Below are 24,699 nucleotides of genomic sequence, written 5' to 3'. Positions count from 1 at the left end.
TACATTCAGTCAAGTTTCCCAAAACAATTATCTGGTTCCCACGTGAACACTGAAACTTTGCTTGCTGTAATTGTTTCTCTTGGGCATACTGGCTATGAAATCCATGATCTGTGTTTGGTGCTTTACATTCCACAGTTTATCAAAAGATAGCATGGGGCTTTATCAGTGGCTAATTCCCAGAATTAAAGACAATAGTCTACAACGTTTCCCCGCTTATCACGATGTGCATACTGTAACTCGCAGCAGGAACGGTGCAGAATTACAGAGGAACTCAAATACAGATACTCCACTTAACTCATTACTAACACAAAGGCAGGCTTGTGCATTTAGTTCTCCACCATTTGCACTTTCACTCAGTATAAGTTATTTTTCTCTAATACATGCTGACAATATTTTATGTAATCATTTTACTTACTATTTCAAGAATCTGAGTACCTATCAAAATGAGCATACGCATAAAAAATAAAGGTTGATATTTGCTCTGTTGTTGATGTTTACCCTAAACGGCACCAAAAAGAGCTGCTGCAATCTTTTTTGGTAGAGTTTAAAACAATGTCTTTCTTGTCACACGATCTACTCGTTGTTGCTCGATCAGTGAAGTCCCAGCTCCGATTATTAAAGCTGGAATCTTCTAACTGAATTATCAGCTGCAGCCTTGCCGTGTGTTGCCTCAGCAGGGTGTTAATCCATTTTGCATCGTTCGCTCATCCAACATCACAGCCCCCTTTATCTCCCTTTCCTTTGCTGGGTTGCCATGGTGATGATGTGGGTACCGGTCTTTTCTAGGTTAGTCTGTTTTTCCCCCCACGTTCTGTCTGTCCTGACCTCTGCTCCTCCTCCTCCTTCACAGGCCCTACTTTGAGATGAAGGCGAAGTACTATCTGCAGCTAGAGGTATGTGACCCACTGTTGTGCTTTTACAAACCACTTACCACCTCTGTTCTGTTTTATTGTTTCTTTAGACACTGTCAGATCCTAATACAGGGTTAAACAGCTTGACCAGAAACTGCAGTGACTTTTTCTTCTTTTTAATTGAATGTAGATCAACCCGTGCTTGAGGGTTTAATCAGATTAAAGCTGTTTATTCCCAAACTTGATTAGAAACCGCAGCTGTTAGCATTGTTAGAGAGAAAGTGCATCATGCTTTGTTTTATGCCATCTAATTAGCATGAGACACTGCATCAGTAATGTTGATTTTTGTCTTCTGCAGGACATGGAGGAAACTACATTTTTGCATTTAAATATATTAAACTTTCATGAGGTGGTTCTAAAATGTTTGTGTGTTTCTCCTTTGGAGAGGACAGCAGCTGTAGTCAGCTCTAATTCTAGTCGACAGCAGAATACAAAGCTTCCACCTCTGAGCATCAAAGATCTGAATTGTCAGACCTTCCTTAGCACAGAGAAACACTCCAAACTGACCCAAAATCTCCTGTTTATTTTTCCCCCAGAACCTGAAGAAGACTGTGGATGAGAGGCAGGTCAAGCTGTTTCAGGCAAAAGGCGAATACAAGACAGCTCTCAAGAACCTGGAGATGATTTCCGATGAGATCCATGAGCGACGGCGTACCTCTGCCATGGGCCCCCGGGGACGCGGCGTTGGCGCAGAGGGGAGCAGCATTTCTGGGGACGACATCTCCAACTTTAAGATGGACTCTGACGGAGTGTCCAGTGAGTACAAAAACAGTCTTCTTGTCCTTCACTTCATCTCATGAGTCTGTCAAAGATGCTGGTTATGTGGACTCACTGCAAATGTTGAACTGCATGTCTCTGCACACTTCAGCACGACTCAAATGATTCTCTGGACACTTCAGATGATTCAAAGGCTAATTAGTAAAGGTTAAACGTTTCCATGTTTTTGCTCTGTTGATCCGTGCAGCATCAGCTGCTCACTTTGGTGCCTCTCTAAATGTCAGCGATTGCTGTAATGAGATTTCGTTGCAGTCTTGTTGCCATTTAGCAGCACTTAGTGTTAAAGACAACTGAGAAACTTTGACAACATGGCAGACAAGGAAATCACACCTAGGTCTTATGTGTTAATAAGCATGCTCTATCAGAGGGTATCTGTGGGATGCAATAACTGTCTATTTAGCAAAATCTAACTCTTACTCTAAAGATCCATCCACACAGAGGAGACCAGCAGTGATGCAGTGAGACCACAGAAGGTCAATAAATTTAGTGATTTGTAGGTCTTCAGTTAAACCTTTAATTTTTAGATGAGCTACTAGAGGGAAGAATGATGCTGATTGCCATATTAGGGGCTGGTAAATATATCAGAGGGTTGTCTATACAACTGAATTAGAAGGTTACCAGTTGTGTGTAGTTACCCATGTAGTCAGTAAACCTCCTATTGCCAGGAGACTGGCCATTAGAGACCAACTGTTAGCTCTAAGCAATGCACAATAGCAAATTTCATATGTGAGCAAGGATAGAAAGTTTTTCCAACCCTTAAAATAGGCCTCACAGGTTGTCAATCAACAGCAAATTAATTGTTGCATGTTATTATTTGCTAGGTTGTTCAATCTTAGGCAGCTATAATCTGAATTAAGTAAAACCTGGAGCTAGGTCGGGCAGGCAGCTAATGCTTCACTGAGTCATATACTAAACACAGCCTCTCAATGTGGAGGTTTATTCGAGCTGTGAAATCTCACCCGTCTCTCTGTGTGATAATGTCAGTGCCGCAGCCTGGTATTATAACCCTGCCACCACCCTAGTTTTATCCGTACGCTCTAGGGAGATGTATAGACTCATCGATTTCATGTGTTACATATTTTGAGAAGGTGATAAGCTCGCAGCTTTGATGCCAAACTCACACTCTGTTCTGCTGCAGTAATAAATTACATAAATTGTTTGACAAAAAGCAGTTTGGGGGGGTTTGAGACCGATGATGGGACAAAACAAGATATTAGGAGGCGGCATAGAAAATATAAATTTTAACTCTTCAGTACTTTTAATGGTGTTACCATAGTAACAGCAGTTCAGTCCAGAGAGACACTGATGCGTGGCTGAAATGAAAGTTTACTAATTTTGCATTCATGTAATTTGATTTATGTTAGGAAGATGTAACACTTTGTGTGAATATGATGTGACAGATGAGTCCTCTCACTTCTATTTATATCTGTACGCACACACACACACACACACACACACACACACACACACACACACACACACACACACACACACACCTTTCCCTTCTTCCTTCCTTGTCATAATTCCTCCATACCTTTTTCTGACTTTATCATCATTCTCCTTCCATTTTTCCACCCTCTGTTCCACAACTCTTTCTCCTTGTCATTTTCTTCCTTCCATCTTATAAAAACCTCCCTATTCTCATCTCACCCTTCTTTCATCTGTCCTTTCACCAGCATCTCTTCTTCATTCCTTTTTCTCATTTTTTTTTTTTTTTTTGCTAATTGCCTTCTTGTGCCTCTGCCTCCCTCCCACTCTTCTATTCCCCTCCCTCTGCTACAGTGGCATCAGTGTGTTTTGATGAAGACCCGTGCGGAGGAGGCGGCATCATGTCTGAAGACTCTGAGACTCATTCCACCTGCAGCCTGGGTTCGTCTCCCAGCAGCCCGCAAGAGGAGCTGTCACCCTGCCCCTTCGCCAGCTCCTCCTCGTCTTCCTCCTACATGTCCTCCTCCTCTGCCTCCCCGTCCCCCACTCCATCCACCTCCTCCTCCGCGTCCTCCCCGGCTCCTCTGTCCAGGCCCTGCAGTCTTGACCTTCCCAGCACCGTGTCGCTGTCTGACTTCGGCCTAATCTCGCCGGTGCTCGGGCCTCGCAGCGAGTGCAGCGGCGCTTCATCACCTGAATGTGATATAGAGAGAGGTGAGTGATGAGAGAGAAAATCCGGTTTAACCCCATGAAGCTTGCAGAAACTGAAGATGCAAACCCATAATGCACTGATGCACCATCACAAATCAGCTCCTGCTGATATCAGAAGGTCCCTCCAGCTTTCAATTTCCCCGTTTAAAATTCAAAAGTGGTCATTGATATGGTAATATGCGATAACTGAGCCTGTTAATGGAGAAAATGCTAATTTGACCCAGTGTCGATAACCTAACTCCACTGTAGATATATTTAAAAAAACAAAAAAAACAAACATCATTCAGATAAGGAAAAACTCAGACGGCAACGAAAGGTTTGTTTCATGGATGACTCCATTTGTGTGTATTTGCACACAGAAGGCAGTGAAAGTTAAATGGAAGTGTGATGGATGATATTTAAGAATCTATTGTTGGTAACACACAGTCTCCTCCTCCCTGCGTGGCTCACACCTGCTCAAGCCAACATGACTATTAGTCAAAGTGACAGCGAGGCGAGTGCCTCACCTGCAGAAAAAATATTCATCTGCATATCGTCCTGCAGAGAGGAAATGATTCACATAACTTTAGTGACCCTTAATAAAAATTTTGGAGATTTGTTAATGTATCTGTCCAGCTTTCGGTCAAATTTTTCCTGTTATTTGTCTTAGAGAAAAGGTTTTAAAATGAACAAACTTACTTTAACACGCTTTGCAACAGAGAGCAATATTTTCTATAAAAGGACACATTTAATCAGCACTTTGTTGGTTTAAAAAAAAATTGCCTTCTTTTAAAAATTATGTTAAAGAACAAAACATTTCATGTTCACTGACCACCTCCTCCTTTGCCTCAGGTGACCGGGCTGAAGGTTCAGAGGGAAATCTAGACAATGCTCCAACCAGCAATGGCAACAACAACATCAGCTTGACATCCAGCACCAAGAAGAGCTTCAGCCTGGAAGCACGCTTCAGCTTTCTGAACCTGCGACGCCCACGAGCCGACAACACCAAAAACACAGACAGCCTTTCCCAGAAGCCTGAACCCGGGCAAACTGTGGTCCTGGTCAAAGGAGTGTGAAGAACAAAAAGAGAATGTGTTGAAAGGAGTTTGACTCGCCCTTGACTCATTTTGAACCAAATTGGTGTGAGCTGTTTGTAAGCTAGCTGCCACTGCTGCACTCCATTGCCAGTGTTTGTGGTCAAAGAGAGACTTTGAATGTCATAGTTAGTGTATATTAGCTTTGTAAATATACATCTGTGTTTTCCCTTTCTGAAGGACACGGCACCTTTTGAACTCATGTATTACATATAAAGAGCACTGTTATGTTGGCAATGTTTTTGTTAAGGGTGGTGAAAGGTATAAAATTATGTTCTTTTCACTAAAAGCTGAAAATGCGTCTGTCACAAAAGCAAATTGCGTACACTAACTGCGTGCATCTGAAACCTGCTCTATTAAACAACTCGTAAAAGTGAACTTGTTACTGTTAATGACGTTCTGTATACTATGCAGGAAGAAGTTCTGCGTGGCGCAACAGTGAAAACAAGTGTGGAAATGCTAAAGCTAAATAAATAGTCTGACATGTGCTCCTGTATTTGTTTAGAACTATGTTGTAATTTTGAGATTGTGTATGTGACGTGTCTGAGTTTAGATTCGACTGTTTTAAAATTGTTTATTTTCCACATAAACTGCAAATATAATTAAATTTGAAATCGAAGCATGGTGACGAAACCAAAGTGTCTCAATTATATGCACAGAAACGCTCCCCATACTTTCCCCTGAGCTGAAAATGAGGTGAATGATGATTGAGTTCACCATAAGCAGAAGTATTCCCTGTGAACCAAAAGCTCAGGCTTGAGCTACTCTAAACACTCCCTTTCAGATAATTTTTTCTACTTGTGTCAGTGGGATATCATCGAAAGATTGTAAGGTCGTCTCAGGCAGATGGCTGTGTGTGAACAAAGGCTCCACCCACTTGCAGTTTAAATCTTTTCTTTACGAGGGGCAGCCAATCAGAAGAATGCATAAATGTGGGGGAGAAGGGTGAGTGGATGAATCAAAGGTCTAGTGTAAGATAAATATGGATTATTTTGAACTGTGAATCAGAAAATCTACTGTAGTGGAGTCCAAGAATAGAAATATGGTGTTGGAAATGTGTATAATCGGTCGTCATTAATACAGGTTTGGTTTGTGGGGTCGAGCTGAGACAACCCAGCTCGTTGCCACAAAGGGCTGATTGTGGCCTCAAGGATATAAAAGACTGACCTGACCTCCCTCTTTGCTCCCCTCCATGTGGCAGGCAGGCTCCTGAACTGATGGACATTGACTTTCTTCTCATCCATGCATCCATCGCAGCACTGATTTACTGACTTTTCTGTTCATCTTATCTAAATAAAACAGTTAATGCTTATTATACTTGCAGGCTCTTACTCTTTTGTTGAAGGTGGAGTCACATGTAACAAAATGAGGCCTTCTCCTTAGTTTCTTAGCATTACGTTACAGGAGGGCCCTCAACACCAGTTGGTAGTTTGTTTGTTTTTTTAAGAATAACTGTTACTTGTCCTCGGGCCTGTTCGCTGAGTATCAGCGTTTCCATGCTTGGTGGAATTGTTGAGACAGACAAAGGTTTAGTGATGACACTACATGGTTAGGCTGTTGTAAAGCTATTTAACCTGGTGCTTTTTTGGATTACCCACCCTGTAGGCATTAGTGACACAGTCCACCCAGGTGCTGCTGGATTGTTTTTAGTCTTTTTTTGTTCATCACAAGATTACGCCTTTGTGTATTACGTACACGGAAGTGTAACTGAGACGCAAGGGCTGGAGTTTAACCAGGGCAAGTACGTTTAACACGCACCTAATACAACGCATGAAGCCTAGGGTTAAGACTAAGAGCTAGTTGGTGATAGGCAGTTTGTGGGTGGGAAAGTAGTCTTTTACGTCACACCAGTGCAGACTCAACTTCTAATTTTTTTTTGGTGTCCCAGTCTCTGCCCATCTTAACTTCAGAGGGATCTTCTTGAGGACATGGTCCTTACATAACAGAAGCCAATGAGCCACTAGCTGATCGGGGTCAGAAAGTTCCTGTTACAGTCTTTAGAGACACAGGTGACTTAGAGCCCAACATTAATCAGTCTGTTCTTCCACTTTTCCTCAATGTACTGTTACAGAAACAGGGGTAAACCTGTTGAGTCTGATGTTGAGCTCTGATTTGGTGTAGAGGGAGATTTGTATGACATGCCCCTTTGCTTGTTCCTGATGTGTCAGTTATTTTAAGGAATGATCTGACTATTACGTGCGCTTAGATATATTACACTTGCCAGTAGTGTCTTCTGAACAGGCAGTGAGGGATAGCTGTAAAGTGATCAGGATTCAGAGAAAAAGAACGGAGCTTGGTGAGGACACTACCACCACTTATTGTTTAGGTTATTGTTTCTTTGCCTGAAGGTTTAGCAAGATGAACAATAGAATATTTTAGCTCCTGTTAACAGAACAAAGAGACCGTATTAAATGTTTAAAATGAGAACATGTAGGGTTTTAACATACGTTCGACTTTAAACTATTTTGTAAGGATCTTAAGAAAAGTACACATTTTCCAAATCTTAAAGCACGTGTAACTAAATGTGCAGATAGACTTCTTTGGAGGCAACTTGTGAAGTTTAAAATTTCCACGCTGACATGTTGGCATTTATCAGGGTCACATGTGACATGAGCTTTGAGCAGCCCAGTCAGCCCTCTAATTTCTTTTCAGGGTTTTCCCATGCCTGTCTTCATGTTTGCACTTTAACACTGACCTTTTGCCTTTTTTTTCCCTGTTAGTTTAGTCACACACACAACAGCATCACATTAACCTTTTTGTCTTGTCATGGTGTTGCCATCATCACATCCTCTAATTCTAAGGATGTGTAAAGACACTGTGAGAGATGTGCTGTTAGAAGCACAACAGGCCTCACCTGAGCATGAAGCTAGAATTTTATTAACTGTCCAATTACTTTTAAGCTTCTGAAAATGGATTACAGCTGTAATTCCAAGTTAATGAAATACTTGTATTAAACACTTTGAATTAAAGTCTGCACTTTACTCACATGTTGATTCTGTGATTTGAAACACACTGGTGGTGAACAAACACAAAACTACAAAAACTGAGCACCAAACTGTCAATGAAAAAGACTAAAATGAATTATTGCCACACAAAGAAAATTACACCGAAGCCTGATTATTGCACACTAACATAATTCATCATTTTTCATCTCTCCTCTACTTCATATACCTTGTTTTAAAAAAAAATTAATAACACAGATTTTTAACAGAAATCACTAAAAAAAGATTATGAGAACTTACCTTTTTTCTTGTCCAATCACAGCACGGGGTCAGTAATGTCTAAACAACTGCACATTTCAATGAAATTTGAATACAAATAGAACAAACAAACCTAACGACTGGTATGATAAAAGTAAGATAACTGGCTCACCTCACAGCTTTCATGTCAGCAAATTCTTCAGAAGCTGAACTGGCTCTGCTTCATCCGACCGCTCACCTGAAACATCCTGTTATCACAACCTTTCGTGATGATTTTCACAGTTGGATTTTTTTTTTAAATAAAAAGGATCAAAGGATTTTACGGTCAGATTGCCACACAGATGATCAAGACGGATATGGCTGGCTTACCTTTTAATTTAACACTAGATGTCTGACTTATCCCTCTAGCACTGGATCCAGTGTTTATGTCAGCTACATGCAATCATCAGTCAGATGTGTGGGAGGGCTTGAAGTGTCTCTGTCGGGGTTAGGTTATCATAAGGCTGATAGCTGAACATGTCATTAGCACACCTCTATAGCTGACATGATTACTTCTGTTTTGCTTCAGTACAGGATTGCTGTGGCTAGAAATACTGTTATCTGAATATGGCACACTGGCTTCAGAGGTAGATAATGTGATGTACTTGTGATTATCTGCACAAATAATTGAAAAAGAGCACAGACAGAAACAGGTATAATTCTCTGTATTCAAATTCTGAACATGCCAGTCTACTCGACGCTTAGTGCAAGTTCTGCAAATATCATCATTCACACAACAGGTTGCTGCAAGATTGTCTTGTTTCGTCTTTAAATGAGTCGGCTAGTCAGTAATAAAAAGACACGTCAGTATTGTGAGAGATGGATATTCATTACAACAATAAATTATCATCACAGGTGAAAAGAAGTCCCTCGCAATGGATATTTAAAGCTGAACAGTTTACGTCAATCTTTTTACACACCAACATTACTAATTCATTTACAGTCCGCCTCCACTGCACACGTGCTTTTTCCATTGCAAAAGAATAATGGTACACAGACAAGATGCACACGATTCACATGAGAAATTAAAATATTCAAAAATAAATTGATCAAAAAGCCAAGCCAAAAATAAGATAAGCAGTTTTATCTGATTTATTGCGAAGAGGCTTCTGTAATGTTGTGAACAAGAAGTGCACAGCATCGCGTGGCGTGTTAAGCAACAGAAAATCCATCAGCAACTATTTTGAAAATCACTTAATCATTTGTGCAAAAATGCTTCTACATATGTTTATTTAAGTGATGATTAACTCTTTTTCAGTGTTTTACACCACTGTAAACTGCATGTTTTGGATTTCTCCCCTTCATTTTATGAACAATTCAAATTAAATTGGTGAAATCATTAATCACACAAGAAACAGCTGTGCGCAGACTGAGGGTGGCTCACACAGGGGTTTACAGCTGTGCATTGTTCCCATTGAACACAGACTTCTTCAGCATGCAGCCATGGCACTACAGGGCCCATTATACACCCAGCAATGGTTGCTTCGTGCACTGATGGTGACATTTATATTTGCTTTGTGGCATTTTTGAGGGAACAGAAACACTTGTGAGGTTACAGAAACTGGATGGTGCATGACCATGCAAAATGACACTAGCATGGCTTGTGCCAGTGGATCTGACATCAGTGTCCTCATATCCATTCACAAGGGCGAAAATGACAAATATAATGGCCCACAACACACATTTGTAAAGTGAATCATATTAAAGTTAAAATTTAAATTAAGTTTAATATTTATTTCCCAAGTGTTTGCTCTCTGTTACTTAACTTCTGAGTTTGCAAAATAGGTTTAGGTTAACTGAATGTAAATTGGCTGCAGGTGTGAATTGAGTATGAATGGTTGTCTATCTAGTTGCACTAGCCCTGCAACAACCTGCCGACCTGTCCGTGGTGTACCCTGAATTTTACCCTGTAGCAGCTGGGATAGGCTCCAGCATAAAAACAAAACAGAAAAATAAAAAAATGGATGGATGGACTGAACAAAGTTTTCATTACTTGAGCTTTTCTTTACAGTAAGTGCTTGAATATCACAGAGATGGTTCTTAGGTCCGCAAACAACTACAATCAGCTCTGTGACAACTGACTGAACTCCTTCACTTTTAGTTGAACTCTGATGCAATTAAAAGCTAAAAAAAACCAAACAAACAAAAACCATATAGTAAGCTGACCATATCATTTTTCAAACAATGTTCCCAAGGTGAAGCATAAACTTTGATGCTGAAAACTCCAGAAATAAATGGCCTGTAGATTTTGAGTCTGCAAGTTGCAATGCAATGAGAAAAGCACTGAACCTTTCTTTTGTGAGATCAAAAGTCCTTCGGTGAGTTGACTCAATGGTTTTCCATTCAAATGTCTCTAAGCATACAGTACATTTAATGAGCGTAATATTGGCCGGCTGCTTCCACATGATGCAACATATTCCTCATGTTAATTTCAGCATTGGTATTTCAGGGTCTCTAGCCCAAATCCAAATCTAATACAATCACGTACCTCTATGATTGCAACACATATTGTTGCCCAGGGATTTGTGATGCAACTGTAAAGCTTGGCAGAGATGAGCAGCAATGAATATAGCAGCAGCATCTGTACATGACAGAGTGCTGATAGCTGACATCACCCAAAAGAAACTTTCTACACGATAAACTGAGGAAACACGGTGACTTAGGTTGAGCTGCTGTTCGCACCGATGAACCAAAGAGTAAACATGATGAAAAAGAGTTTAAAGTGCAGTGCATCAACAAAACAAAAGGTAAACATATTATGGGTACTTGGCAAGACATTTAAGTTTGTAACAATCAGACATCTACACGCACCCACATACGCACGCTCAGGTATAACAAACTCAGCGTGAATCCTGTCAGTGAAATCAGGCTGTTTCTCACTCAGCCATCACATCCACAGACAACATGTAGAGACATCATTCGACTGCTGCCATACTGGACTCCCTGTGATGCTGCTCTGCTGCACTGCTCCTGAGAATTAAAAATAATATTTTGTTGGTGGTTCAAAGAAACTAACTGCCCCTTCCACCTGACATGTTAACTGTTTTTTTAAAACAGCTTTTTTGGCAGCTTATTTAATTGCTAGAAGAAGTGAATGTCACAACAGATATGATTTCGATATACTCGGAAAGTGATTTAATTACTTCCCAGAAACAGCATGTTGTGTTTTTTTAATTGTGGTTGTCAGTGTCTTTGAAGCTTTGAAGTAATGAGCACCTCAAACATGAAACCCTTGGACTACTTTTCTCATTTATATGAGAGTTGTGTGTTTTCTTTCCCCTGGTCTTTTAATTCATTTTGAATTTCAGCTTCATCATTTCATTTACTTATGTGTATAGTTCAACACTGGTTGGCTTGCTGCTGGTCACATTTTAGACTGAATGCACTCAGCTACAATCCAAAAGTACCGTCATATCTTAAATACATCATCCTTGTCTTAAAATTAAACCTGTGATTTGAAACCACAAGGCTGTAGCTCTTTAGAGCTGAGGTGTTCACCGCAGCAAAACAGATCCTGTGAAGAAGTAGAAAAATCTGCTGTGTTTAAGTAGCGATGTCACTAATTCTGCAGCTTCAACCCCGTTACTGCTCCACATCCCGATGAATGCCAGATGTGTCTGTATAATCATTATTGTTCCATGAAATCACTCAGATTTGCCTACAATAAGAACAAAAATGTTGATACTAATTATTCTATTTGAGGAACTGTGTGCCTTATTAGGGCAAAAGGAGTTACTGCTCTTAACACCATTACTTTGTGAGGCTTGTAATGGGCTGTTTTCTAATTTGGCAGAGATGTTTTTTTGTTTTTGTCCCAAGATGCCTTGATGGTTATGCGTTTTAGTCCATATCAAAGTGCCTCTTTGATTATATCTCCAGAACAGCTTTGTGGTATCCTTGAGTCAGTTTTGAAATTCAAGTCCACATCAGCAAAAGTCTCAGTGAAAGAAGAGAAAATGCTAGCAGCAGTCACATTCTGGGCTTTGTGGAGGCCTTGGCACTTCCAAAATGCAGTTTCAGAAATATATTCCACAATGCCACCAAGTACCTTCCTCCCAATCCCAGCTCCATCTTCATTGGAGCTGGGAGACCTTCAGGGTTGAAGTACTGCTGAAGTCCAAAAAGAAGGGTCCTTCCTGTTTAGGCAGGAAAGTGGTGGGGGTGACGTTATAGATGCCTGCTGGGACATGATCTACCTCCATGTAGCAGAAACCACATCTGCAAGAAGCAAGGAAGAGGCTGTGACGTTCATTTATGGCAGAGGTTGATGTCATTTCAGAAGTGTGGGAAACTAAACATCACATTTTCATTTTAAAAGATAAGCAGACTAACTCTTCTTCATTCGAACGACTTTGACTTAACGGTACTTCCTGTAAATGCTTTTATCAAAAAAAAGAGTTTTTAATCTTCCAAACCTAACCAAATCTATAAACAGAATAATTTGTTGATGTTATTTTAATTTAATTTTTTTAAACCTGGCAAGTAATCAGGAACACTTTCAAATTCTCTTAAGGAAACTGGGTTTGCTAAAAAGACTTAAACATCTTAAACATCTTAAACAGCAGCAAAAATCTGAAAACATCGTAACACACCGACTGATAAAATGCTGCCCCCTGGTGGTAAAATCTAAAATTACTGCATGTCAAACACTGAACTCACTCAGCTATGCCCACATGCTTGTAAACAATAAAATCCACAGCTTAATACATATTCCTGCTGACCGTTTTAGTATTGACCTGTTAAAAATTTAATGATGGTAAAGATCTACAATCGCAGATGGAGACACGTTTTTGAGGAACAAAATTAATTGATCAATAATTTCGAAATATGCAAATTGTAGAAAGAAACATTTTTGTGATCCCTTACAGCAGTAATAAATAAATACTTTCAATCAAATTAAAATTAATTTTGCCCTCAGAAAGTCACAAAGATATCGCATCAGATCAATGTACTGCTCAGATGTAACAATGCTCCTGATGCTCTAAGTGAACTCAAACAAATCTTCTGCAGTGTTGATAAATGACCAGACATCAAACTCAGCTTATGGTCAGGGTGGACTTGTTGCTCTGCAGCTTGTGTACCTTTCACGATGATGCCTGCTCATTACTGTACCTGTAATCGCCACTGGTCTTCTTGTGGAAGGCAGCTGAGCCTGGATCACCCACTGTCGACACTGTCACCATCTCAAACCCAACGCTGTACTGCCTGCAGACACAGAACAGAAATAAAATGCAGAGAATAGCAACTGACTTCTACACAGATCAAAGATGCTCAAGCTAAAGTCATAGGGTTATCCATTGTTGAGGAAAAATAACAGCTTTTTGTTTTGCCTTTATTTGGTTTCCTGCAGTGCAGAGTTGGACTTTAGTGCAACAAGCCTGTGTGTCTCAGTATGTAAGGTAGAAAGAAGGTAAGAGATTGAGCCAGAGGATTTTTATGTGCTAATGCTACATGAGAAAAGTCATTTAGCCGTTGTGCTAATAAGTCACTTAAAGCTAGTCAAACAAATATGCTTGAAATGAAGTAAAATATAAGTGGCAACGCCCTAAAATTATTGCCATTAACGAGGAGATTTAATGCCAGAAAAACAAAACCACTACAAAAACATCTGTCATTGGCATGGTGAACAAACGCCTTAGTTTTTGTGCCATCTGCGTCACTGTTAACCCTCCCTACAGTGTGAACAACTAGAAAAGCATAACTTGGTTTATCTGTTGGACTGCAAATCTTGTTTCAGGCGAACATTTAACAAATTCAAATTTCATTTCACTTCTGAAGTCTTTATATGATAATGTAGCACAGAGTGACAAAGACTTTCAAGTAGTTTTGGCTGTGCTGACATAAATTCCATCAGTTGGTTAGAGATCTGAAGTGCGCCAAAATAAGTGCCGTGACTACGACCCCGGAGGACTAATTTAACCCAATTTTGTGTTATAAAATCTAATTTTCCCAGAATCTTTTTGCTGGCATTTTCTAAGTAGCACATAGATACCCAGACTAAGAGGTTGATGATGCTGATGGTTTCAGTGTTTGTTTTATGTCATCATTTTCTGCTATATGCAGATTATACAACTACGAGCACAGATGAAGTAAAAGTAAAACAAGCTTTTAAATCTATTGGACCTAAAACTACATGAATGATTTCAATGAAAATTGAAAACTGTGCTCCTATTAGGATATTATTGTCATATGGAGACCCAATTTACTCTATACCACATTTGGTATATTGCGCCTCAGTATACCAACTAGGGTATAGGGGGTTCACCTGGATCCTCGGAGTTCGATGAGCAGCGGTCCGGACCGTTCCAGGTTAATCTGATAGATTGGGTTGTTTTTGTACGAGTCTTTGTAGTTTCCACAGCCACCGGCACTGAGCCCCTTCCACTGACCATTGATCTGAAGACAGAAATCAAGTCAGTAAACATAATATCCACAATATCCAACTGTTTGGACAAGGTAAATATATTCACAGAATACAGTTAATATAATGTTGTCTAATTTAGCTAACCAAATTGCCCAAAAATGTACCAGTCCTAAATTACATGATAAAATACATAATGCACAGAATGTAGTTGTTGATTTATAGATAGCATACCCTTTTTGTGTTAGTGAAGGGATTTGGGATCTTGGAGAAGGTGAATTTGCATCCAGTGTAGACCTGCATAAAGAAACAACCTCCATTATTTTAGGGTTCACATTGTTAGTGGGCAAACTGCTCAGTAAAATATTCAAATTTCAATTCATACCCTACCTAATAATACTCCTTCATCATCTATAACTTTGTCAAACTGTACATATTGTAGCTCAAAACACTGTAGAAAACTGTGAATTCTTAACCATCTGCTCATAAAATAAATCTTTTATATCAGTGCCATTCTGGCAAAAGAAACATTAGGAAAGAAATCTGATTTTCTGCTCCGGCTTTGATCTCTGGTGAAAACACAGTGAACACGAGAGAGTTCAATCAGTTATTCCAAAGATGATATTCATAGAGAAACACTGATGTGAGCTGATAGGAGGGGATTTTTTCTTCACGGCTGGCTTGCTGGAGACAGAGGGAGAGAGAGAAACTGAGAGAAAGCCTGCAGTGTTTACAGCAGTCGTGTTGCTGTTACAGAATTCACACACACATAAAACACAAAGCTTCCAGCTGACACGTGCACACGAGTGCACGTTGTTTTTTTAATGAGGGATTTCAGTATAAACTGTTTTCCCAAGTCCTCACTGCGGTTTGCAAGAGGAGTCCATGAATTATAAATAACTAAAAAATATATTTGGGTCACGCAGCACATGCGTGCACTTAAAAAATCCCTGAGAATCTACACTCAAGGACCTGCTTTTTCAGACAAGCTGAAGTGGGTGTAGCAGAATAATGTGAGAGGTGAATTTTAATTTATAGGGAGAGGAGATCAGAGAAGAGCAGTCACTGTTCCTAACTGCATGTAGTATGTACAGTAAGTCTGACAGAAACAAAAACAGACATCGTGCTTATTCTAGCATAACAAAATGCCCAATAGGTAGCTTTGAAACTGTTGTTACCAGCTGCCACATCAAATTCTAGTTAGAGTTAGAAATGATTTCACTAGAAAAAAAAAAGAATTAAGACTAGACTTTTTAAATTACTTTTCAGATTGTACTTCTGTGTATGAGCATAAACAGAGTTAACATCTCTCACCCGCAGTGTGTAGTTGATGGTGTTCTGTTTCTCGTACTGGGAAACCACCAGGGTAAAGGTGTGTGTTCCTGCACTGGTCAGCTTCATCTTGGTCAGATAGTGAGGACTGTTGATACGGATGCCATCTATGAAAGGAGGGGGATCCGCTGGGGAGGAAGAGGAGGTGTTCAAAATAAATAACCACACTGTAGCTTACAGATAACGTAAAACTTTCTTCAAACTCAACTTCTAACTGAATTTTTTCTTAACCCCCAGTATCAAATTTATAGGGTAGTAAATGTTAGTGAAGTTTTTCTTTGTGTCGTTGTAAAAAGGGTGATGCATCACTAAAGCCAGGGCTCTGCAATAGACTAATCTCTTTCTTCCAGGCATCTGACCTTGCTGTATGTGGCGGAAGGGCAGAAATAAAGGCTGCCATCAATCTCCTGCTACCATTCATCTATAGTGGAACTGTCCTTGCTCGGTGGTGCAGAGAAAGAAAGAAAGAAAATGTCCTCTAAGGTATCTATCAAACCTCACCTGGATAGTAAACCTTCTTGCCATCAGTCTTGTAAACGACCAGCGTGATGAACTCTCTGTTTTGTGCAAAATCATCCTGGACAGACACAGTCATAGCACAAAAGTGTAGCATTACAGTATCAGACCACCACATTAATGGAAATGAAATCTGGATGAAATAAAAACATATCAGATCTGTGCCTTTACCTTATCAGTGATGTGTCTGGTGAGAAGCACCCACACAGCAGCACCACCAGCTGGACACTGAACCTCCAGCCTGTACTGGGGATTGTTGGCAAGACTGTACACATCCTTCACTGGACCCTGCTTTCCATCCCAGGTACTGCAGACGGAAAAGAAACCAGAACATAGACATGTCAGTGTAGAATGTCACAAAATGTACCAGAATATTTAGGAGTAAGATACTATGTAATGTTTTTTGTTCCCTTGAATAGTCCTTAAAATGTGAGTGACAAACTCTGCATCCATAAAACATGAGTAATATAAATTAACAGACACCTGTGAATACAGGAGGAGTTTTTAAAGAGTGCCGGATTCCAGCTCAGGTAGATGACATCATAGTATTGACAAAGGTCCTCCCATGCGATCCAGAACACACCTGGAAAGCAAACACAAGTTGATCGTTAACACTAATTTATCATTTTTTAATCATTTTAAGTTTGCCAAGAGAGATAAAAATTGTTTGGATTTATACCCTCACAGTGACTTCGGGTATATACTGGATTTCATTAGCAACATATCGACTATGTCATAAGCTTATGAATAAAGTCAGCGCTGCACATCATGGTGAGTAACTTTTGTAACTTTTGCTTTCTTAGCAAGTGATTTTAATTTTTAAACACTCTCCAATGTTTATTATTTGTAAAGCATAATATTTTTATTCTACCTTTTTAAGCTCTTTTGTGGATACTATTTCATTTTGAATTAATTTTTTATTTATATGGCACCCATTCACAACAGCAGTTATCTTTCCATCCACTTTCTTCTGTTTATCCAGTTTAGGGTTGGTGGAAGCCGATCCCAGCTGCCTTTAGGTACACCCTGGTCATGTTGCCAGTGAGTCACAGGGTGGACACAGAGAGACAGATAACCATTCACACCAAACCTTTTTACCTATGGCCAATTTGGAATCACTAATTAATCTAACCTGACTAACTGAATGTCTTTGGACTGTGGCAGAAAACCAGTGTACATGGACACCGGGAAGAACATGCAAACTACATACAAAAAGATGGTGGATCTGGTGACAGTGAGAAGGAATCAGTTTGCTAATCTATGGGTCCATTTATTTTCTTCTTTTTATCAAATTCATATTTTATTAAACTGCAACACCGGTAAACTGTCTTCTGAGATATTATGGCAAATGTTGAAGATTTCAGCACCTCTGTCTCTTTCTGTGATGGGAAAGTGTAAACACTAAAACCACCTGACAGAGGCAACCAGAGTGAGGCATACCCTCTATTTAATCTAACACTGTGTGAGTAATTTTATGCATGACGCAAGGTGCCACATATTTCTATAACATTTAAAATACCCTTTGATTATTTAAGAATGTGACTAACATTTTCACAAGGTTCTTAAATACACACAGTAAGTGTATATATAATGTGTAACTTAAAAAAAAAAACGTAAAAAAATAAATAAAAATAGTACATTAGTTACCAGGAACAGAAAAACAAACCGACAATAACAGCTAGACTGCGACTGAATATGCTCCATACCCTGGAATTACTTAAAGACAGAATATAAAGACCAATGTGTGTGACCAATGTCAAAGTACTGAATGTAAAACTCAATAAACTCAGATACCGTTATCAAACTTCTGAGCTGTCTTGGGGTCAAAGTTGAGGTATTTCAGGAGCTCAGGTGTCCAGTTCTTCTCATCGCGCTCACTGTAGCGCCCCTTCCACCGCAGATGACTCCACGGATTCTTTAGCTGCAGGAATCGCATTTTCTACAAGAGAAACAAACCCGCAAGTATGAGGTTAATCACACGACCAGAAAAAAAAAGGACAGAATTATCTAAATATACTACAAACTAGCAGGTTTACTAAACATTTACTAAGCAAGATTATAAGAATGAAATGCTCATTCTTCAGTTTAGCGTCATGAGGAATTTTTTGTATTTTGGGAAGTTTAAAAATGTTTTTTTTTTCTTTTTTTAAAAACTTTTTTGTTTTCATCATTTTTTGAACCTACTGACATGAGCAGCTTGTTAAGGAAGTCATAATTGACAATCACTAGCAAAACCATGCACAGAGACCTTTTAGAAGCTTCAGAGATACCTGCACAGCCGGTTAGCAGGGCTGAATTCAATTCATATTGAAATATTGAGTTCACCAGTGTTACAGATATCGGCGCTGCAGCAGGGTCAGTATAATATAAATGTCATAAGTCTGATTTCCCCCCATACTCCATCTCTGAGTCAATATAAGGCAGATGAAAAATTGAAGGAAACACTGAATGTGCAACCGCAATAGTACGACAATCCCATCGTTCCTTTATGATCATCTTTGTATACAAATTTAACTTGATAAGTGCTTAAAGAAACAAACCAGGTGAAAAGTAGAAACATTTTCTCACAAACATCAATCTGACTTTTTTTTTTTGCAACAAAATCAGTTCCCCCTGCTGGAAATTAGAAAGTCCACTACCCATTGTGTATGAGGGGCCACTAATGGCTTGATGTGTATAAACTGACAGTATAATGTAAACAACCAACGTTAACCTTGTATTCCCTGATGTCAAGAACAGCGTAGGCGTGTGTTGGCACTAAACCCCATCTTTCCCCTTCCTCCTCTGTCATTACACCCGTTGCTGTGGTGATGAGAACGTCACCCCTGTGAAACCTTAAACAGGAGAGAGAGAAGCAGATACAGAGTGAGAATAAGCACAGATGTTTAGTTGAGGAATTTATTATGGCCTATAAAATAATTATGCCTGTGCAAGTCTGTGCACCTACCTCTGGAAGAGCATGCGGAAGGTGTCGTCCCTGTTGAATGACTGATTGTCAGAGTGCATAGCGATGCGTTCAGGGATCCAGCCAGTGAGAGCATGCAGATCAATGTTCTGTAAAAATTAGGCTATTATGAAAACAGTTCTTAAGAAAACTAATTTCTTGACTTTGACATCAGACTTTTTTCGAATTCAGAATATATGCAGAAAGTTGTTCAACAGCATGGCTGCAAAATTTAGAAAAAAAGAAGCTTTTTGGAGTTACTAAACCTGGAAGTGAACTAATTACAAAGACACAAATTTATCAAGCTAAAAAAAAAAATGCATATTTATTTTTAAATATATTTAAACTTATTGCAACTGTACATCCCTTTCTCCTCAGTTCCAGCAAATCCCTGCACAAAATATTTTACTTAATTACTTGTTATTGGGGAGCTGTTTTTAGATGTTACCAGGTTACACCAGGAGAAATCACTAATTAACAAATGTCCCGGTTTACTCACCGAGTTGGAACCAGGGAAGTCGTAGCCGCCCATCACCTTCATGTAGGCCTTCTCAATCAGGGACACCCAGAGCTCGTTCCTGTTGCTGGAGTAGGAGCACAATAACTCTCCATTGCGATCCACTGGGAGGAAGTCATCTATAATAACCTGGAACAGGCAAAGAGTCAGTTTCTCAGTTTAAGGAAAGCAGGAGTAATATAACAAAGAACATAACTATAACTTTTTCTCATGCACAGCAGTTATCAGATAGAAGTAAGACTTTTTCCCCACTTTCCATTTTTTGAAGTAAAAAAGAAAAAAAAGAGGATGAATTTGTATACTTAAAAAAATAACTATTGTTATATTTAAATTAATATCAGAATGCATTATTAAATCTACAAAAAAAACCCCACAACAACACAAAACCCAAAACAAAAAATACAAAACAAGATATTTTGTTTTGCATCATGAACAGGTGACATGAGCGTAAACATTTCACAAAGTACTTTTTTTATGCTCATTTCAACTCACATTGTAAAGACAAAATATTTGCAATGCAAATAACCAACAGGTAACTGACTGTTGTAATTCGTTGTTTACCTTCCTGGGAACTCCGTTGATATGGAGTTTGACCATGTACTTTCCACAGGGGTTGTATTCTGGCTCTCCTCGTCTGTTCTGAGGGTAGATTATGCTGCAATACACACACATGCAAGGTTCAATGGCTATTTTGCTTTTTAGTATGAAAGACAGTTTAAATTAAAATGCACTGCATGCTGATGTGCCATGAAAACAATATCAGTAAAGAACAGAAGCTACACAGCACCTGGTGATGAGTTTTTTGTTGTAGCGTCTCTCGTAGGCTGCACTGATGGCTAAAGAGGCCACAAACGAACAGTCAGATACCACCGTCTGGACAGAAGATGAAATGAGGAAATCAATGTGAATGGGTTAATATATAATTACATACATTGCATAAAATCACCATTACTTTAAGTCTGAGTTTGGACTTTTTACACTGAATGTTCAGTTGCATATCAAAAGGTTTTTTAAATAGTCTCTCATAAAAACGCTTATCTGTGGTGTTACTGTGCCATCTACTGGATGAATTTAAGCAGTGAACAAAAAAAAAAACAACAACATTTCTTTACCATACCCATGGTAAAGAAACAAATTTTAAATGCATGATTCTTCAATAACTAACATTAGAAAAATAATTGTGGTAAAGGTCAAAGTTTGAACAAGATTTTTATTTAATATTCAAATATAAGCATTTTAGAAAATACATGTAGAGATCAATTGAGGATTGTGGAAATAAAACGAAACCAGTCTAACCTGTTTGATGCTGAAGCTGGACACAGACATGATCATGGTGGGGTTATTGCAGATCTCATCTGGCCGAACCCAGCGGGAGAAGATGGCTTTCTGTTTGGGTGACAAAGCCAGTTTCCCTGATTTGTCCCTGGTGAGAAGAAAAAAATAAAATAAAAACAAAAACTGTGTTTAGCCAATTCAGTCACACATTTTATTTTTCTATGTCACCAATTTTCAACTACAGTAAGTTTCTGTCAGTAATTCCCACATGCATTGGACCAAAGCTTTATATATGTAATGTTTTCTACTGATAAGCCTGCATTTGTTATACGAATTTAACCTGGAAAAACGTCTTACAACCACATCTCAAAGCAAAAGTGTTTTAGTGTTGAGTGTTTCAGGTATCCTTCCCTTCAATGTGTCAAGAAACAGATACTGCAGTTTCTACAAATCTTAAGACTGTCTCCAAAATACATACATCCGCACATAACTTTTCTCTCCTGAATGTCTAAGTGAGGCTTGTATTAGCTTTGAAATAATGTTACTATTATAAAAACTGCAACAATAAAGCAAACTCACGAGAAAGGTACAGGAAAGGCAAATCGCTCTTTAAGGTCCACGCTCATGAAGGGCACGTAGGCTATGCCATTGATTGTAGATGTACTCCTGAAAATAAAGCACAAGTTTAATGAAATAGAAAAGCTTTGACACATAATTTTGCAGTAGTATTTACATATTTAAAAAGGATAAAACCATTAGGGCATTAAAAGGCCCTATATAAGTTTTCCAGGCATCTTTTGCATCCAAAGATTTCAAAATAATCTTATCAAAGGCTGAGGCAGTAATGTCATTTGCCACCTGGTGTAGTGATTTAGCACAAAACTACATTAAAAAAAAAATGTAAATGTTATACTTTCTAAAATTTTTCAGCAACTAGAAGTGTATACTAAAGGGATACCCAGAAACATTGGCCTTTATGACATATTCAGTGAGCCTTCTCACCTGAGTACCTCGATCTCCTCAGATGTGTAGCGCTGACCTTGGGGCTCACTGGACTGCACAGCCCGGACAGGTTGGGATTGCTGTCGGTCATTGAGGCTGAAGTCTGGCCCAAGAGGGAGGAACTGGCGGACAGGTCCTCCTGAACTGGCACCAGTGCTGGGCTTGGTTCCAGGAGCCCCTGTCCTGTCCTGAGCTGAAGCCGATTTGGACTGGGATTCTTTAAGACCTTCGGCTCTGGCAAAATATAGTGGAAGAAGTTTTTTTGTTGTTCATTTTTTTAACATGCAAAAAGTGAAAACAACAACAACATTAAGACAAAAAGCTCTAGAGCATTAAAAGGAATGATGAACATTCTAGTTTACAACACAAAACCAGGACCATTTTATATGTACCTGTCTAAAGCTTGACGTGCCAGCTGTTTCAGTTTGTTCTGCAGCACTTGCTCAGATGTTTCATTGGACTGGTGAAAACAAACAAACAAAAGAAATCAGGAAGAGGAATTAATGTGAGCATGAGTAGGGATAATATGAGGGAAGTCTAAGTGTCAGTCAGTGAGTGACATAATGAAAAACAGAAAGGGGCCTAGTGAGAGACTAACCGTTTTAATGCACAGCTCCACAGCCTGAGTGTACAGTTCAATAGCTTCATCATCATTTCCCTTTTCATCTTCCTCAAAGGCTTGGGTAACCAGGAAGTGGGCACGTTCCAGGTCCACCTGGTGCCGGGACTTCAGTGGGTCACTTTTCTGTGCTTGAACTAATGTCAAAGGTCAAAGGAAGGAATGGTTAAGACAACAGGTAATTTGACCTAATTCATTTTCCCATGGAGTATTAATGTTGTTGTCATAGAGGATTTTTAATGGACACCAAGTTATCCAAACCTGTTTTTAGCACATTATACTTGAGTAAATGAAAACTCAAGATGAAAGTTGGAAATATGAATATCTTCATTACAAAACAGATTAAGACCAGACACTAGATAAGGAGATTAATGCTCCCTAGTCTCTCCTATCTGACCCAAAGACTCATCTTAAGTACTGTCTGCCCATATTTGTCTCTCATTGTATTCAGTAAGTAAAACAGAATTTAACCTTCCAACAACTTTTCTTGAGCCACCTTTAATCTCTTGAACAGTGCTGAAATAGTGCTTAAACTATCAGTTTAGTAAGTTTACTGGTGCAGCTTAATACAACAGCATACACATAAACTCCACCTTTAAAAATGTCATAAAGTAATTATTATTCTTTGTTAATGCTGGCTCAGACAGGTGCTAAGTTACTTAGTTGTGATTTTTTTGGTAGCTTTCTGGATAAATGATAGAAAGATGATAGAAAAAAAGAGCAATCAATTTCTACATTTCATATCATCGAAATCACTAAACAGCAATACCCAGCATTACACATCATCTAGTGGTAACAGGACTCTTGTACATTCTGTGGCCACACCCATGTGAACACACAAATCAAGAGCATGAGGAGAGTCGTGGAAAAAACTGGTCAGACAGAAACTGAGAAACTGTCCTTTTCAGTAAAAAAGAGAAACATTTTCTTACCCATTAAACACTTCACCTCTTTAAAGGTGTTGCTCAAGATAAATCAACAACTCCAGTAAAACAGGATAATGAGTGTCTTTTAGACAACAAGTTTAATGAACAACATGTGGAGTGTGTTTATTATAATAGTTTCCAGCTATCCATACATTAATTAAAATGGGAGTATATTCAGTCCCAGGTCTATATTTTCATGCAATATTACTAGAGTAGCTTTTATGTGATTTATATTTCACATTAAGCCTTCATTTGTAAGTCATCTGAAAAGCCATCAGAAGCAAAACCCTTTGTGCCTATTGTGAGGTGAGCTTACCTGCATTGTGGAGGGCTTGAACCCGATCCAAGTATTCATTCACTTTCTCCTGGATCCCGTCCAGTTTGGACCCTGCCATGCCAGCATAAATGAGGGCCTGAGCTGCCTCCTATGGAAATCAAACATAAAAGAGGCAGCGGTTAGAAAAGTATCACATCCGGTCACTAAGTACTGGCATCCAGGGACACTAGCAACCCTCAACTTTGACCAAATATATCTGTAAACTGTTGATTCGTGAAGTAGTAGACTTCTTAAATCTAATCCTGCGGCTATTACAGAAATGAAAGTGAGTTTGAACTTCTAAGATTAGCAAAATGCTAACCCTGAAAAATAGCATACGTATACAGGTAAAACTTATTGGCACTTACCTTATAATAAAATACAGCCTCGTTATATTTGCCATTCTGGTCATATGTTACAGCTGTTTTGGCAAAAGTGACAGCATCAAGTTCCAGCGCCGCGGAGTCCATGTCGAACAAAACTTGTTGACAGAGTGACAATCTCTCAGTTAGCCAGAACAGGCTAGCTAACCGTTAGCTACCTATAAAATGTCTACAAACAAAATATCTGCTTTTCTCTGTTGGCACTGTTCATTCTATCAACTCGGAAAAAACATAGTAAAGATAATGCTGATACGTGGTGTTGATCCCACAGCCAAAACTACCACGGCAAAAGTTTTCCTCTGCCTTTTATCAAATGACTACAACATTAGCAGACACCAAAACAACCATACTGTTTCCGGGAGACAATTC

The 24,699-nt window shown here is 39.1% G+C and overlaps 2 protein-coding genes across 4 annotated transcripts in view; one reads left to right on the top strand and one right to left on the bottom strand.

The window, feature by feature from the left end:
• The window catches only part of sh3bp5b (SH3-domain binding protein 5b (BTK-associated)), a 31,043-nt gene extending 24,826 nt beyond the window's left edge, over positions 1-6,217 (top strand). Inside the window, exons 6-9 of the mRNA XM_086312169.1 lie at positions 851-893; positions 1,448-1,667; positions 3,471-3,830; positions 4,659-6,217. Of these exons, the coding sequence (XP_086168295.1) occupies positions 851-893; positions 1,448-1,667; positions 3,471-3,830; positions 4,659-4,882 (847 nt within the window). The 3' untranslated portion in view covers positions 4,883-6,217. The remainder of the gene's footprint in view (positions 1-850; positions 894-1,447; positions 1,668-3,470; positions 3,831-4,658) is intronic.
• Positions 1,795-24,692, bottom strand: capn7 (calpain 7). 3 transcript variants are annotated; one of them, XM_086312168.1, is made up of 22 exons: positions 24,316-24,692; positions 23,948-24,056; positions 22,685-22,842; positions 22,479-22,546; positions 22,087-22,320; positions 21,664-21,750; positions 21,106-21,232; positions 20,597-20,682; positions 20,371-20,464; positions 19,792-19,938; positions 19,296-19,402; positions 19,062-19,182; positions 18,143-18,287; positions 16,832-16,931; positions 16,520-16,655; positions 16,334-16,409; positions 15,815-15,960; positions 14,735-14,797; positions 14,405-14,535; positions 13,252-13,344; positions 12,188-12,357; positions 1,795-3,809 (listed from the first exon to the last, which is right to left on the bottom strand). In XM_086312168.1, the coding sequence occupies exons 1-21, from the start codon at positions 24,415-24,417 to the stop codon at positions 12,213-12,215; spliced, it is 2,475 nt and encodes an 824-aa protein (XP_086168294.1). In that variant the 5' UTR covers positions 24,418-24,692; the 3' UTR covers positions 1,795-3,809; positions 12,188-12,212. The 3 variants fall into 3 exon arrangements, with proteins under 3 accessions (XP_086168294.1, XP_086168293.1, XP_086168292.1); XM_086312167.1 differs by lacking the exon at positions 1,795-3,809 and adding an exon at positions 8,796-11,109; XM_086312166.1 differs by lacking the exon at positions 1,795-3,809 and having other exon boundaries at positions 8,796-12,357.
• Positions 24,693-24,699: the final 7 nt, after the last annotated feature.

The sequence above is a fragment of the Aulonocara sp. 'chitande type north' Nkhata Bay genome, linkage group LG11 (genome assembly GCF_057382095.1).
Source record: "Aulonocara sp. 'chitande type north' Nkhata Bay isolate Kocher_YH1m ecotype deep benthic linkage group LG11, A_spYH_male_GT1.1, whole genome shotgun sequence".
NCBI classification, from domain to species: Eukaryota; Metazoa; Chordata; class Actinopteri; order Cichliformes; family Cichlidae; genus Aulonocara; species Aulonocara sp. 'chitande type north' Nkhata Bay.
Note: the sequence above shows the minus strand (reverse complement) of the source record. Positions and strands in the feature narration are given on the sequence as shown.